At 40.7% G+C, this 15,961-nt stretch overlaps 1 protein-coding gene across 2 annotated transcripts in view; it reads left to right on the plus strand.

Annotated features, from left to right (window-relative positions):
• itpk1a (inositol-tetrakisphosphate 1-kinase a) overlaps positions 1 to 15,961 on the plus strand; it is a 229,390-nt gene that overhangs the window by 201,571 nt on the left and 11,858 nt on the right. For both annotated transcript variants that reach the window (XM_043697201.1, XM_043697200.1), the window contains exons 8-10: positions 6,568 to 6,733; positions 7,497 to 7,564; positions 11,423 to 11,585. In XM_043697201.1, coding sequence (XP_043553136.1) covers positions 6,568 to 6,733; positions 7,497 to 7,564; positions 11,423 to 11,585 — 397 coding nt within the window. The remainder of the gene's footprint in view (positions 1 to 6,567; positions 6,734 to 7,496; positions 7,565 to 11,422; positions 11,586 to 15,961) is intronic.

The following is a 15,961-nucleotide window of genomic DNA, read 5'->3' on the forward strand; positions in this document are numbered from 1 at the left end:
TGAAAAAGTTGCCCCTTAGGTCTCTTTTATATCTTTCCCCTCTCACCCTAAACCTATTCTCTCTAGTTCTGGACTGCCTGATCCCAGGGAAAAGACTTTGTCTGTTTATCCTATTCGTGCCCCTCATAACTTTGTAAACCTCTATAAGGTCACCCCTCAGCCGCCGACTCTCCAGGGAAAACAGCTCCAGCCTGTTCAGCCTCTCCCTGTAGCTCAAATCCTCCAACCCTGGCAGCATCCTTGTAAATCTTTTCTGAACCCTTTCAAGTTTCACAACATCTTTCTGATAGGAAGGAGACCAGAATTGCACGCAATATTCCAACAGTAGCCTAACCAATGTCCTGTAAAGCCGCAATATGACCTCCCAACTCCTGGACTCAATACTCTGACCAATAAAAGAAAGCATACCAAACATCTTCCTCACGATCCTATCTACCTCCGACTCCACTTTCAAGAAGCTATGAATCTGCACTCCAAGGTCACTTTGTTCAGCAACACTCCTTAGGACCTTACCATTAAGTGAGTAAGTCCTGCTAAGATTTGCTTTCCCAAAATGCAGCACCTCACATTTATCTGAATTACACTCCATTTGCCACTTCTCAGCCCATTGGCCCATCTGATCAACATCTCTCCTGCACTATCTCCATTGCATTCACATACTTCCTATGGTGTGGCACCCAGAATGATACACAGTAGACTAGCTGAGGTCTAATAAGTGTCTTGTGTAAATTAAGCAATACTTCCTTGCTCTGTGCCCCTATTAATAAACACAGGATACCGTGCACCTTATTAACTGCTCTCTCCCTCTATCCTTTAACATTTAGTGATCTGTGCACAAATACAACCAAATCCCTCTGCACATTCTTAATTATAGAACATAGAAACATAGAAGAATACAGCGCAGTACAGGCCCTTCGGCCCTCAATGTTGCACCGATCCAAGCCCACCTAACCTACACTAGCCCACTATCCTCCATATGCCTATCCAATGCCCGTTTAAATGCCCATAATGAGGGAGAGTCCACCACTGCTACTGGCAGGGCATTCCATGAACTCACGACTCGCTGAGTAAAGAACCTACCCCTAACATCTTTCCTCATCCGATCTTCCTTCCATACCAGGCAACATCCTGGTAAACCTCCTCTGCACCCGTTCCAGTGCCTCCACCTCCTTCCTATAGTATGGCGACCAAAACTGCACACAATATTCCAGATGCTGCCGTACCAGAGTCTTATACAACTGCATCATGACCTCAGGACTCCGGAACTCAATTCCTCTACCAATAAAAGCCAGTACGCCATATGCCTTCCTCACCGCACTATTTACCTGGGTGGCAACTTTCAGAGATCTGTGTACATGGACACCAAGATCCCTCTGCTCATCCACACTACCAAGTATCCGACCATTAGCCCAGTACCCCATCTTTTTGTTATTCTTCCCAAAGTGAATCACCTCACACTTAGCTACATTGAATTCCATTTGCCACCTTTCTGCCCAGCTCTGCAGCTTTTCTATATCCTGCTGTAACCTGCCACATGCTTCCTCACTGTCAACAACTCCTCCGGCTTTCGTATCATCCGCAAACTTGCTCACCTAACCTTCTAACCCCTCTTCCAGGTCATTTATAAAAATGACAAACGGCAATGGTCCCAAAACAGATCCTTGCGGAACACCGCTAGTGATGGCACTCCAAGATGAACATTTGCCATCAACTACTACCCTCTGTCTTCTTCCAGCCAGCCAACTCCTAATCCAAACCTCCAACTCACCCTCAATGCCATACCTCCGTATTGTACCTTGTATTTTATATTGTCTTTAATCCTACCAAAATGCATCACCTCATATTATTATGCATTGAACTGCATTTGCCACCTAACCACTAACTTCACAAACTTGTCAATGGCTTTTTGGGAGTTCTACACTGTCTTTCTCACAGTTTACAATTCTTCCAAACATTACATCTTCCACAAACTGTCCCATGAACACGAAGATCTAGATTGTTAACACAAATTGGGAAAACCAAGGATCCCAATACCAACTCTGGGGAAGTCCGATAAGTCTTCCTTCAGTCTAAAAAAAAATCCATTAATCACTATTCTGTTTCAAATTACTTGGCCAACTTTGAATTGACATTGTTACTGTTCTTTTTTTTTTATTATTACATGAGCTGTAACATTTCTCTGAAGTTTGTTGTGTGGCCTTATGAAAGTGCATGTGTACACAGAGCAACATTACCCGAATCAATCCTTTCTGTTTTTCATCAGCAAGTTACCCCTTTATAAATCCATGCTGGCAAGTCCTAATCCACCTGTCTTTTCATTGTGACTACTAATTCTATTCTGAATAATTGTTTCCAGAAGGATCCCTGCCAGTGAGGTTCAACCGACTGCTTATCAAGAAACTATCTAACTCAACCCTAAAATTATTCAAAGACTCTGCTTCCACTATCTTTTATGGAAAAGCATTCCAAACACTCATGAACTCTGTAAGAGAATCTTTCTCCTCATGTCTGTATTAAAGGAGTAACCCCAGTTATCTCTAGTTTTTGATTCTCCAACAAGATGAATCATCCTTTCTGAGGGCACCCATTCAAGACTTTTCTGGATCTTGTGTATTTCAATCAACTTATGTCTTGCTCTTCTAAACTCCAGGGGATATTGCTAGCCTGTCCAATCTTTCTTCAGTGAACAACCCACCCATTCCAGGTATTAGTCCAGGAAATCTTCTCTGAACTGCTTCCAATACATTTACATTCTTAAATAAGAATGTGTATATTATTCCAAATGTGGTCTCTGTCTAACTGAAGATTATCCTCCCTACAATGACATTCAATTAACTTTCTTAATTACTGTACCTTCATACTTGCCTTTGACAATTCTTATACTGGGGCACCCAGATCCCTCTGCAGTCTCTTACCTTTTTTTTATTCTTCAAAATGTGCAATTTTCTCACATCATACTCCATTTGCTTGATCTTTGTCCATTGATTGAACCTATTCAATATCCCTTTGTGGTCTCCACATGTCCTTTTCATGATTCATTTTTCCATCCAAATTTCTGTCAACAGCAATTTAATAACCCGACCTTTCCTCTCTTTTATCTTAGTCTTTTATGTACATTGTAAAAGGCTGAGGTCCCAACACTGATTCCTGTAGCATACGAGTCATTACATCTTGCCAGCTGGAACATAACCCTTTTAAGTGTACTGTTTATTGTTGGATAGTCCATCTTTGATTCACACCAGTGTGTTATGTCCTACATCATGAGCTCTTATTTCTTGCAATGAACTTCAATGTAGAACCTTATCAAATACCTTCTGAAAATCTAAATGCAGTACATCTACTGATTTCCCCTTATTGATGACTCATGCTAATTCTACAGAGAACTTCATTACGTTAGTTAAACATGATTTCTCTTTCACAAAAGCACATGGACTCTGCTTGATTGCCTTGAACATATCCAACTGCCCAGTTTTAGCTTCTTTAAGAACATCTTTCCTGTGACAGTTGTTAAGCTAACTATCCTACAGTTTCTTGCTTCCTCTCTCCTTCCCCTTCTGAATACGTTGTTCCATTTTCTAATCTCCAATCTAATGGAACCTTTTCTTAATTAATCTAATTTTGAAACTTTAGAACCGGTGCATCAATTATCTCACGAGCCACCTCTCTTCAGACCCAGAATGTATCTGTCAGGACCTGTGGATTTGTCAGCCCACATATTTAATATTTTGCTCAGTACCATGCCCCTGGTGATTGTGATTTTCTTGAGCTCCTCCCTTCCTTCTATTTCCTGATTTTTTTTTTTAAGGATGTTACTCATATCATCTGTATGGAAAATCAATGCAATATGTCTGTTCAATTCATCTACCATCTCCTTATTTTCAATTATTAATTTCCCTTGCTTTCTAAGGGCCAACACTTGCTTTATTAAATCTCTTCATTTTTAGCAATCTATAGAAAGCCCCACTTTTTGCTTTTATATTTTTAGCTAGCTTTCTCTCTCAGTATAATTTTCCCTCCTTATTAGTTTATTGGTTATTCTTTGCTGCTTTTTTAAATGTTCTGTCCAATTTTTTGACCTGACACCTATCTTTGCATTTTCTTTAACTTCTTAAGATGTTGGGTTGTCCCCTTAGAATTTTTCTTTCTCATTGGAATGTTTCTATTTTGTGTAGTCTGAAAAATCTCCTTGCCTGTCAGTATCTCTGACCTATCCCTATATGCAATTTTCCAATTCACTTCAACCAGCTTTGTTTTCATGTCTTCAGAACTGCCTCAATTTAAATTTGAAATAATAGTCTTGGACCCACTCTTTGAATCTTACAATTAGTTTGCGAATGAATTGTATTACAGGCTATTACTTAGGACATCATTACTCTGAGGTTATTAATCCCAACCCATTGCACAATACCAGGTCTAATATAACCTAATCTCTGGTCAACTCGAGAACATGCTTTTCTGAGAAACTATCCTAAAAATATGCAATGAATTACTTTGCTACTTTTGCACGTCTGTTTTTTTCAAGTCTCTATGATTATCAGTATACCTTTCTGATGAACTCCCATTATTTCTTCTTTTATAATTCAGTTTTTATATTAGTCGCATTTGGAATTACTCCACAGAGGCTGGTATTCTGTCAGAAAACTACTGTTTATTTAGACGCAGAGAGTCCTTGGCACTGATGCAGCTTACTCCGAGCCAGCTCTGAGTGAACAGAACCTCTGACACTTTTGTTTATACCTGTCAACCAGGTCTCCTTGATTGGGGCTATTAATCTGGTCCACGACCACCCTCCCCTCCCCTCCCCTCCCCCCATTAGATGCTTGCTTCTGGGCAATTGATTTTTGTTTTCATTTAGCACGCTATTTTAGAGGGAGCTATTGGGAGTGATAAATGAGAAATAGCTGCACAAAAGATGCGTCAGCAGGAGAGCCACATCATCATGTAGGAAAGGTTACACTGTGGTTACAATTGGTTTCAGCAAAGCCACAATTCTGTCAAGTTTATTTTTATCCTGGTAAAGCAGGTCCAACCTGCCAGGCCCTACATATGCTGGCTTCTAACGATGAGGTTGCTTCAGGCAGTGAAGAATGCCCACAGGCAGGGAACTCTCAGAATATCATCAGATATTCTCTTCCTCAGATTAACTGTAGAAGGAAATGAATTGTCTTGGTTGTGCTGTGTAGGATGTCTGCAGGCAAGAAAGAACCTTGGAGAAAGGGTTTCAAATATGCTTCAATCAATTAATCAAGTCCTTGTTACTTTTCATTTAGTAATTGATGAAAGGGATGACCATAAGTAAAACTCTGATAAGCCCACACATGTCTTAATGAGCTTCTTACATCCCTGTGCTTGGTGTTTATGATTACGGCAAAATTTGATGTATTTTAGGCAAATCTGTGTTTTGCTGAGATTGTTACAATGTACCCTGATCACAACAAAGACATTGATTACCTTATAATTGGGAGGTACAGAGAGTAGAATAGAACTTGGTCATATTTCACATGGAAATTATTGTATTTTCTCTGTTTGTTTAAGCAGCAATCTTGACTGAATTCTTCAGATGTCCTGGTTTGTGTGATCTGTGAAACCCTGTCATGCTTGAGATAGGGAGCCCAGATGCTGTTCCAGCCTCCATCTGTAGAACTGCATTGTCGTAGTTTTCTGGATTGCTGTCCCTCTTCTGTCTCCAGTTCTCTCAACAGAATTCCTAGTCTCACACTACTCCCAGTTGGAGCCTGTCTAATGTTTTGGACAGTTGCCTGTTTTGGATTGGATATAACCTGCACAAGGATATTAATCAATGCGAACAAATAGCTTTGTAGAAATATGATCTTTCTTCTTGTATATAGTACAGTTAGGGCCTGCATATACATTTGACTTGGCACTTCTAGCAGAAATCCCTGTAAATTCCCTTACACCCTATGACTTTGACAACTTTACAAAAGGCAGATGTACGTTCTGCTTGTAACTCATGGTGCTGTCCCCAGATGGCACTAGATTTCCAGTCAATAATACACTGCAACAGCAAAGCCTCAGGCTGGGTAGACAAGAAGGGTTCCTTCAGGAACAAAAACTTCATAATTAAATAATTAACAGTGTTGGTCCTTTTTTGGTGAAGTGAGGCACTATTTCTGATTATGGAGGGGGGGGATGGCATGTTGATAAATATTTCCAAATGTGGTCTGAATCTTAGCCCTTCTGTTCTCTGTGGGAGCTTACTATGTGGTAGTCTGATGTTTTCCGATATTTCGAAAGTGACTACCCCTCAAAGTTACTTCATGAGCTCTAGACCTGTACTGATGACATGAAAGGCAAGTTTGTTCTTTCCCAGTTATGGACCATGACTTTTTAAAGAAAGTAAACCCAGACAATAGTTTAAAACCAAAAGTGTAAGATGCAGCAAATGTCGAATAGATGAGCTGCATCTAGGACTGATGCTCTGAAGATGGTAATTACTCAAAGTCTGAAGATTATAGAAAGGTATAAATACAGATTTGAGTTCTGAAGAAAAAAATAACTTTACAGAAGTAGGTAACCCTCTATGACGTAGACTGTTTGTTTCCACAGATGGCAATAATTTTCAGTGAAGCTGGTTTGAAAGACATAAAGCCCCAGTGTGTCATCCAGAGTTTTATAAACCACAACGCAGTGCTATACAAAGTCTTTGTTGTTGGAGAGTTCTACAGCGTGGTTGAACGGCCGTCACTGAAGAATTTCTCGAGAGGTGTTTCAGGTTAGTGGATAGACTGAACTAGCTAGAGAAACTCAGCAGGTCTGGCAGCGGCTGTGGGGAGAAAGCAGAGGCAATGTTTTGGGTCCAGTGGCCTCCCTGATCTAAAACGTTGTCGCTGCTCTCTGTCCACAGATACTGCCAGACCTGCTGTGTTTCTCCAGCTATTTCTGATTTTGTTTTAAGGTTTCCAGCATCCACAATCCTTTGGTTTTGTTTAGTGACTGGACAGACTTGATGACAAATAATTCCCTTTTCATCCAGTGCACCTCAAGTTGCTCATTAGTAATTTTTTTGAACTAATGTGGCCATCAAACCTTCAACCTTGTTTTAGAATGAATTTGGTAGCATCCTTCCCATGATGTCAAATATGGAATACTTCTTTCCACTTTTATACTACAGAAGGGCCACCTTACAAAGATACAGGAAAAAACTAAATTCACCCTTGCATTAGAAAATTTCAGGTTAAGGATCAGGAATGCCACATTCCTGTCCCAATCTCACTCCCTCCATATTGGAGGGCAGCATTGAGAATACTTTGTCCTGACTTCATACTCAATCCCACACTGAGAAATACCTTAAATGCTGAGCACGTCACTGGGGTTTGAGTTCAGTAGATCAGCTCAGTTCAAAAAAGAAAATATGTGAAGGGATTAGAATATATTATATACCCTCTCTGCTATGTTAAAAAATACTTGTGATGTACTGACCCCTTTGAAAAGTTTTGTGTAAATAGTAATTGTTATAAAATTTCTATTGCTTACAGACAGAAAAACGATATTTTTCAACAGTCACAATGTCTCAAAACCAGAATCCTCATCTGATTTAACTGCAGTAAGTACTAACCTTTGGTATGTAGTTCTTTGAAGTTTGCATCTACGTAGAAAGGGTGGTTAAGAAGGTGTTTAGCATGCTTGCCTTCATTGTTCAGACCTTTTGAGTATAGGATTCGGGATCCAATATTGAGGACATTGGTGAGGCCTCTTCTGGAGTGTTGTGTCCAGTTCTGGTCCCTATTGTATGAAGGGCATTATCAAGCAGGCACGAGTTCGGAAAAGATCTACCAGGATGTTGCTGGGAATGCAAAGCTTGAGTTATAGTGAGAGACTGGATAGACTGGCAATTGTTTTCACTGAAGTGTAGGAAGTTGAGGGGCAATCTTAAAGAGGTTTTTAAAATCATGAGGGGTATAGATAAGGTGAATGACAGGTGTTTTTTCTGTAGGGTGGGGATATTTAAAGCAGGGGGCACATTTTTTAAGGTGAGAGGAGAAAGATTTAAAAAGGACATGAGGATAACATTTTTACACAGAAAATGATTTGTATGAAGAGTGAACTTCCAGGGGAAGTGGTGGATGCGGGTACAGATACAGTATTTAAAAGGTATTTGGATTAGTATATGAATAGGAAAGGTTTTGAGGGATAGGGGCCAAACACAGGCAAATGGGACTAGTTTAGTTTGGGATTATAGTCTGAAATCTCTGCACCTCTGTTTTTGGAAGACGTACTATCTTAAGATGAAATGATAGTGTTATTTTTTTGGGTTAACTTTTCAGATTGGCAGAGAATTGATACAGTTGTGTTTTGAAAGGAGGGAAGCAGGGCTGGAATCAGGATGAAATAATTTTTTTGCCTGCCATTGCTTCCTTCCTACCTGATGACATCAAAATGATCACAACCTTCAACTACATGCTGTCTGTGAATTGAACTGCGCAGAAATCGCAACATCTTTGCACGATCACCAAACTCCCCTCAATGTACAAACTGTGTAAATATAAAGAACAATTCACTCAACAGGTCCTTGATACAATGCATGCAATAGACCCATGGGCAACCTACGGCTTTTGTAAACCAGGGGCAATATCAACATAGACCCAGACTTGGCTGAGCGACTGGAAACCTCAAGTTGTGAAAAATGGAAGGAAGGAAGTGTAATACTTCAGACAGTCACAGACAAACTGGTGGACAGGTGACAGGTGAAGTTCAGTGCAGCGAAATAAAAGTTTTTTTTTGTTGGAAGAACATGGATAGATAGCAGCATAAGAAAAAGCTGCTACTTTGAAGAGGCTGCAGGAGCAGAGGGACGTGGATGTAGATGTGTATGAGTCTTTAATGATGGGAGGAAAGATAGAAAGCAGTTAACAAAGCATTATCCTAGACCTTACTAATAAGGGAATGGATTATAAGAGCAAGGAGGCATTGAACTTGGATAAGATAGTGCTTTGTTCTCAACTGGATTATTGCATCCAGTTCCGGATGCTGTACTTAAGGAAGGTCTGATCAGACTGTCATTAAATGAGATTGAGAGATTCCAGGCGTGGGGGACATAAGATTTATAGATGGATTGTAGAAGTTAATACTGTTTACCTTGGAGAGGAGAAGGCTGAGAGTAGGTCTGCCAGAAGTATTCAAAATCGGGAGGAGACCGGACAGAATGGGGAGGAAGAAGTTGTTCCCACTGTTGAAGGGATTGCGAGCAACAGCACAGAATTTAAAGTAATTAGTAAAAGAAGTAAAAGCGACATGAGAAATAATTTTCACAGTGAATGGTTAAGGTCTGAATACAGTACCTGAGAAGGTAGTGGAGGCAGGTTCGATTGAAGCACTTAACGGGGAATTCGACTGTTATCTGAAAAAGAAGAAAGTGCAGTGTTCCAGGAAGAAAGCAGGAGAATGGCACTAAGTGAATTGTTCATTCAGAGTGCTGCTGCAGATAGGATGAGCCAAATAGTCTCCTCCCACGGTGTGTCAATTCGGTGATTTGGTATTTGGCATTGCAGCAAAGAACATTTACAATGGAGCTGAAAGGTCAAGACTCAGGGATCAACATTTCAAGAGAGGTCTGCGGTTTTCCGTAGAATGTTTGTTTGACCTATGAATTGCAAGCCAGGTAGTAAATATGTGGGCCTGCAAGTATCGTCCAGAGACTTAAACATTCTTGATCCCTTTGCCAAACTACTGGATAAGTGACTGAATGTGTATATGCACTGGGTCAAGTTGACATGCCATTTAACAATGTCCTTCCTGGGATTACAGAATTAGGAAAGGATTTTGCTTGAATTCCTTCCAGTGTGTAAGGAAGCCATTTTTCCATTACTGGCTCTGGATTGCTGAAGTCCTTTACCTAAGGTTTATTTTTGTTGCTGGTTTTGCTGCCTACAGACTCGGGGAAATTTGAACGGCCATGGGAGGGTTTTTATCTGCTGTTGTATCCACAATGATCTGAGTAAAAGCCATTTGAAAACTGACGGCAAATTAGGCTTCTGTATTCTTCATTAGGTTTTGCATTAAAAACATTTTGGGATTGAAACTGATTTTAAAAATATAATTCAGGGTTGGTTGCTAAGTCCTTGTCCTTGAGCTCTCTTTTGAAAGATGTGAATGGCTTCACCTGCAGAAAATTAAAATGAGCTTTTAGCTCATCAGCTGAATTGGAGTGGTTTAATTCAGGTCCAGTGTGGATTTTGCTGCTGTGTTTAGATTGACTGGTTCAGAGCCACCATTGATGGGTCACACTGGAAGGTAATCATTCACCCGCTAAGTTATTTTATTTAACACAAGACTGCTGTGTTCAATGGCACTAATTCTGTTGAATGACTGAAGCCGACAGTACTTTGACCTATTAAACAACTTAGATATACTGCTCAGCTTTAAATTTTACTGTCCCCAATGGAGAAGGAAGGGCAGCAGGGTGGCTCAGTGGTTAGCACTGCTGTCTCACAGCGCCAGGGACCCGAGTTTGATTCCAGCCTCAGGCGACTGTCTGTGCAGACTTTGCACATTCTCCTTGTGTCTAAGTGGGTTTCCTCTAGGTGGTCCGGTTTCCTCCTGCAATCCAAAGATGTGCAGGTTAGGTGGATTGGCCATGCTAAAATGCCCACAGTCTCCAGGGATGTGCAGGCTGGGTGAAATGCAGAGTTACAGGGATAGGGTCGGGTTGCGATACTTCTCAGAGGGTCAGTGTGGACTTGATGGACCAAATGGCCTGGATTCTATGATAAAACAAGGAAGTCAAATTTGGGATATTTGATCCATTGACTGCAAAGAATGCTGAAACTAAACAAGAAATTAATGGTCATACCAACAAAAGAAGTTGCCAACTACTTTCAAAACTTGAAGCTTTGTCTAATCCCTTAGAATCTATTTAGTAACTTTTTTTTTAATATTCATTATGGAATGTGAGGACTGCTGGCACGGTTAGCAATTATTGGCCATTCCTAATTGCTTTTGCAAAAGTGATGGTAAGCCACCATGAACTGCTACTGTCTGTGTTATGAAGTTAATCGCAGAGTGCTGCTGGAAGGGAATCCAGGATTTTGACATAGCAACACCTTTCTTCTAAGCTATCAATTGCAAATCACTTGACCAAAGGTGACCTTTGTCACTGATGTTGTACAAACTCATGACACTACCAAAATCTATACAGGTATTTCATAGTTTTTGGACAGTTTTGTTTTAATAGAGCTGCTGTCTTCAGCTTTGCTAATTCAACTGCTTGCTGTCTTACAATTAGCATGATAAAAATAGTTGTTTACATAAGTGATTGTTGTTTAAGGCATTTTCTGTTATGAAAAGGTGTGATATATATGACTTTAGTTTGTAAAGTGGAACTGTGTCAGGATCTTGTTCTCTGTGAGCTATCTATGAGCCCTTGAAGTCTGCTCTGGTGACATTCAGTTTGTGTTCTTTCCAGCTCGATGTAGTGGAAGGCGTCTTCAGGCCACCAAGCGACGAGGTCATCCGAAAAATATCCAGGACGCTGCGTGAAGCACTTGGCATATCCTTGTTTGGCATTGATGTAATAATCAATAACCAAACTGGCCAACATGCTGTTATCGATATTAATGCATTCCCAGGTAAACAGCTCCGTTCTCTCTGTCAAAGGGACACCTTTCTATTTGATGCTACGTACAGTGTATTTGTGAGGCCAGTGAATTTGTTTTCCTCTATTCATTCGCTGGATCCACTAGGCCAACAGTTATTGCTCATCCCTAATTGCTCAGAGGGTAGTTATGGGTCAACCACACTGCGCTGGGTCTGAAGTTACATGTAGGACTGACAGGGTAAGGATGATAGTTTCCTTCCCTAAAGGACATTAGTGAGCCAGATGGGTTTTTCCGACAGTCGACAATGGATTCGTGGTCATTGTTAGATTCCTAATTCCAGATGTTTATTGAATTTAAATTCCACCATCTGTCGTGGTGAGATTTGACCCCAGGTCCCACCAACATTACCTGGGTCTCTGGGTTAACAGTCCAGTGATAATACCACAAGGCCATCACCTTCCCTGTGAAGGGGAAGTTTTTCAAGTGCGACTATTTTGTGTGGAAGTTTTTTAAATGAAAGGCTACCTTGATGTGACTAGGTAAATTTGAAGTTTAGAGGAGGCTTGTAGCGAGTATAAACACTGCCATGGACCTTCATGGCTGACCATTGGGGTAATTAAACAGTTTGCACTGAAGGGAGCCTTTGAGGATTTCAGATTTGTTGGTGACATTGGCCTCTTTTTAATTAAAATGGAGAATCTTCATAAACCAGGATTGGAAAAAGATGCTTATTGTTTAAAAAAGGTCACCCTGCCTATGTTCTGCTTATGAGGATTAGATCTCTGCTCATAATAAAAGTAAAGGATGTGCTTATGCTGTGAATATATTGTATTTGATGGTTGCTCTTTTAAAATAAGTCACCTTTTTCTCCATTTAAGAGACACATCATTGGCAATTTGAAAAAAATCTTAGAATTCAAGCTCAAACCAAAGGAGGACGTGGGCAAGAGGCTGGCAACAATGTTTTGTGGCTTCAAATTCACTTTCAATTCTTCATGTAATTGAAACCATGCCAGTTGCAAATGTCTTAATTAGCAAGGGGCTTAAAATATACAGCAAGCACAAAGAAGAGCTCGGTGATCCCAGTGTCCACGTTCTCCCCTTGATTTTAGAATTTTGTAATAATTCAGTTGAATCCAATTCATCTTGTAAGTCTGCTTCTCATTTGACTACAGGAGCATTTACCCTGAAATCACTTAATTAGACTTCTGAAACTGGGTAATGACTGATGTGTTTTATATTCTTGTTTTCATTTTTAAATTCTCATCAGATTTTGCCCAAGTTTTATCTCAATAATCTTCTCCAGCCCTGTATTTTTTCATAAGTTGCTCTGACTCCATTGTCTTCACTTCCCTCCTCTTCCTCTACCACCTCCACCACAATAATGGCAGTCATTCCTTCAGCTGACTTAAATTCTCTCTCTTGCCTACCGTGCTGACCCTTGCCTCTTTCTCCTTCCTTAAGACCCTCCCATCGACCAAGCTTTTGGTCAGTCATCCAGAGGTCTCTCTCTTGTTTGAAATCTTCTTCTCTCAGTCTACCTTTAGAATAATGTTGAACAAATGTATGCTTGCAATGCTACACTGGTACAAGCTACTGCTGTCTTTGTTATGCCAGTCAATTTCAAATTCAAGTGAATTTTTCATGAGACTTCAAAGCACTGGTTGAGTAGAGCGTTTGAATGAATTAATTCCAATTAGTTTCACTGTCCTTTATTGACACAATGGAGATACAGTAGCAAGAGAATACAGAAATCTCCTTTTATAAATGAGTTAGGATTGAGCCGTTAAATTAAGTGTTCAGAGGAACCTCGATTATCCGAAGGGCATAGGTGTGGATTATTTCGTTTAGTTAATCAAATTCCGGATAATCGAATGCTGGATAACATAGTTTAGTCGAGCATTGGGACCTTGCCAGATAATCCGATATTTGGATAATTGAATGCCTGATAATCAGGGATCCTCTGTAATTCCCTTGGAGATTTGGGATTCAGGGAGTACATTGGTCCTTTACAATCAGCATTTCAAGTGATGTATCTTTTGATGACTGTCACAGACAGCGCACACAGGCGCTTGGTGGTAGTAGAAGTCACATGACAAAGACAAGCCAGCCAGGACATTTCCACGGTCATCTCCTTTTTGAAAAAACAGTAGGTGCACATATTCACCAAGGTACCCAATATACATGGTCAATAATGAAAATTAGCATTAATTAACATAATTAGGCTAGAAATGCTAATCCATTTCACTTCCATTAGTCTCTGTACATGCTTCGGATAATTGGGGTGCAATTTTCTACTCCCTGGAAGCAGCAAGAGAAAACATAATTGGGCTGAATTGGCCTTGATGAGGTACTCAAACCCTTCTTACCTTATCACTAATTAATTTCAGGATGAGAAAATCCATGGTGTTGTATATAGCTGTCTGTAGTTGCGACAATATATCGAGACATTAATATTCTGTCAACTGGCCTGATTCTTGGTGAAAGTGAGGACTGCAGATGCTGGAGATCAAAGTCAAGATTAGAGTGGTGCTGGAAAAGCACAGCAGGTCAGGCAGCATCCGAGAAGCAGGAACATAGATGTTACAGGCAAAAGCCCTTCATAAGGAATAGAGGGAATCCTGATGAAGGGCTTTTGCCCAAAATATCGATTTTCCTGGTCCTCAGATGCTGCCTGATCTGCTGTGCTTTTCCTGCACCACTCTAATCTTGGCCTAATTCTTGTTGAGAACGTTGAATGTTTGCATTCTGATTGGCTCCCCAGTGTTCAGCTCTGACAACAAATTGGGGGTTTTATTGAAGTGAAATTTGGCTTTGTCATTTCACTTTGATTTTGTAACTGACTCCTGTTATTACTTTTGGCTGCGATTGTTTTCTGCTATTGGAAAAGTAATTTGAGTGTGGCATGACGTCTGGACTACTTTCAATACCATAGAGTCATAGAGATGTACAGCACGGAAATAGACCCTTCAGTCCAACCCATCCATGCCGACCAGATATCCCAACCCAATCTAGTCCCACCTGCCAGCACCTGGCCCATATCCCTCCAAACCCTTCCTTATCACCTTCTTAAACAGTGGCACCACGCTTGCCAAATTCCAGTCTTCCGGCATCTCACCTGTGACTATTGACGATACAAATATCTCAGCAAGAGGCCCAGCAATCACTTCTCTAGTTTCCCACAGATTTCTAGAGTAACCTGATCAGGTCCTGGGGGTTTATCCATCTTTTATGCGTTTCAAGACATCCAGCACTTCCTCCTCTGTAATATGGACATTTTGCAAGGTGTCATCATCTATTTCCCTGCATTCTATATCTTCCATCTGTAGGTTCATTTCTCCATTCAAGGGTTGTGCAGGCCTGTGCTGATCTGCTCAATTTTTTATGATACCCTTGGCAATTTTTGCAGCTTCCTCAGCATTTCAGTTTGACTGGCAATAGTGTGGAGATGATGTGTGGTGCTGAATCTTTCATGAGGTGGCTGAATGCTTCATTCCCAAGTAATATCATTTTACATCACAGTGTCTTGAATGCCAAAATGGCTGAACTGTGCTTTTAGATTTTCTACAATCACAACTAGTAGTCTTTGAAGTCATCTGGTCTAACTCCAAGTCGTCAGCAGTATTTGGTGGTGACCAGATGATCTATGCCCACTAGTTTTGGACTCTTTCCTCCCCCCACCCTTGGGGAAAAGACTTTGCCTATTCACCATATCCATGTCCCGCATGATTTTATAAACCTCTGAGGTCATGCCTATGCCTCGGATGCTCCTTGGAAAATAACTGCAGCCTATTCAGCCTCTCCCTATAGCTCAGATGCTCCAATCCTTGCAGCACCCTTGTAAATCTTTTCTGAATCCTTTCAAGTTTCAGAATATTCTTCCTATAGCAGGGAGATCAGAATTGCACACAGTATTCCAAAAGCGGCCTAACCACTGTCCCGTACAGCCACAATATGACCTCCCAACTCCTATTCTCAATGCACTGACCAATAAATGCAAGCATACCAAATGCCACCTTCACTGTCTGTGACTCCACCTTCAAGGAATAATGAACGTGCACTCCAAGGTCTCTTTGCTCAGCAGCATTTCCCATTAACTGTATAAGTCCTGCTCTGATTTGCCTTTCTAAAATGCAGCACCTCACATTTATCTAAATTAAAGTCCATCTACCACTCCTCGGCCCATTGGTCCATCTGATCAATGTTCCATTGTACCTTGAAGTAACGTCTTTCACTGTCCACTGCACCTGCAATTTTGGTGTCATCTGCAAACTTACTAGCCATAACTCCTACATTCACATCCAAATCATTTATGCAAGTGACAAAATGCAATGGCCCCAGCATTGATCCTTGCAGTATACCACTAGTCACACACCTATAGTCAGAAAAGCAACCCTCCCCCCACCC

This window comes from Chiloscyllium plagiosum, chromosome 10 (assembly GCF_004010195.1).
Source record: "Chiloscyllium plagiosum isolate BGI_BamShark_2017 chromosome 10, ASM401019v2, whole genome shotgun sequence".
Taxonomy (NCBI): Eukaryota; Metazoa; Chordata; class Chondrichthyes; order Orectolobiformes; family Hemiscylliidae; genus Chiloscyllium; species Chiloscyllium plagiosum.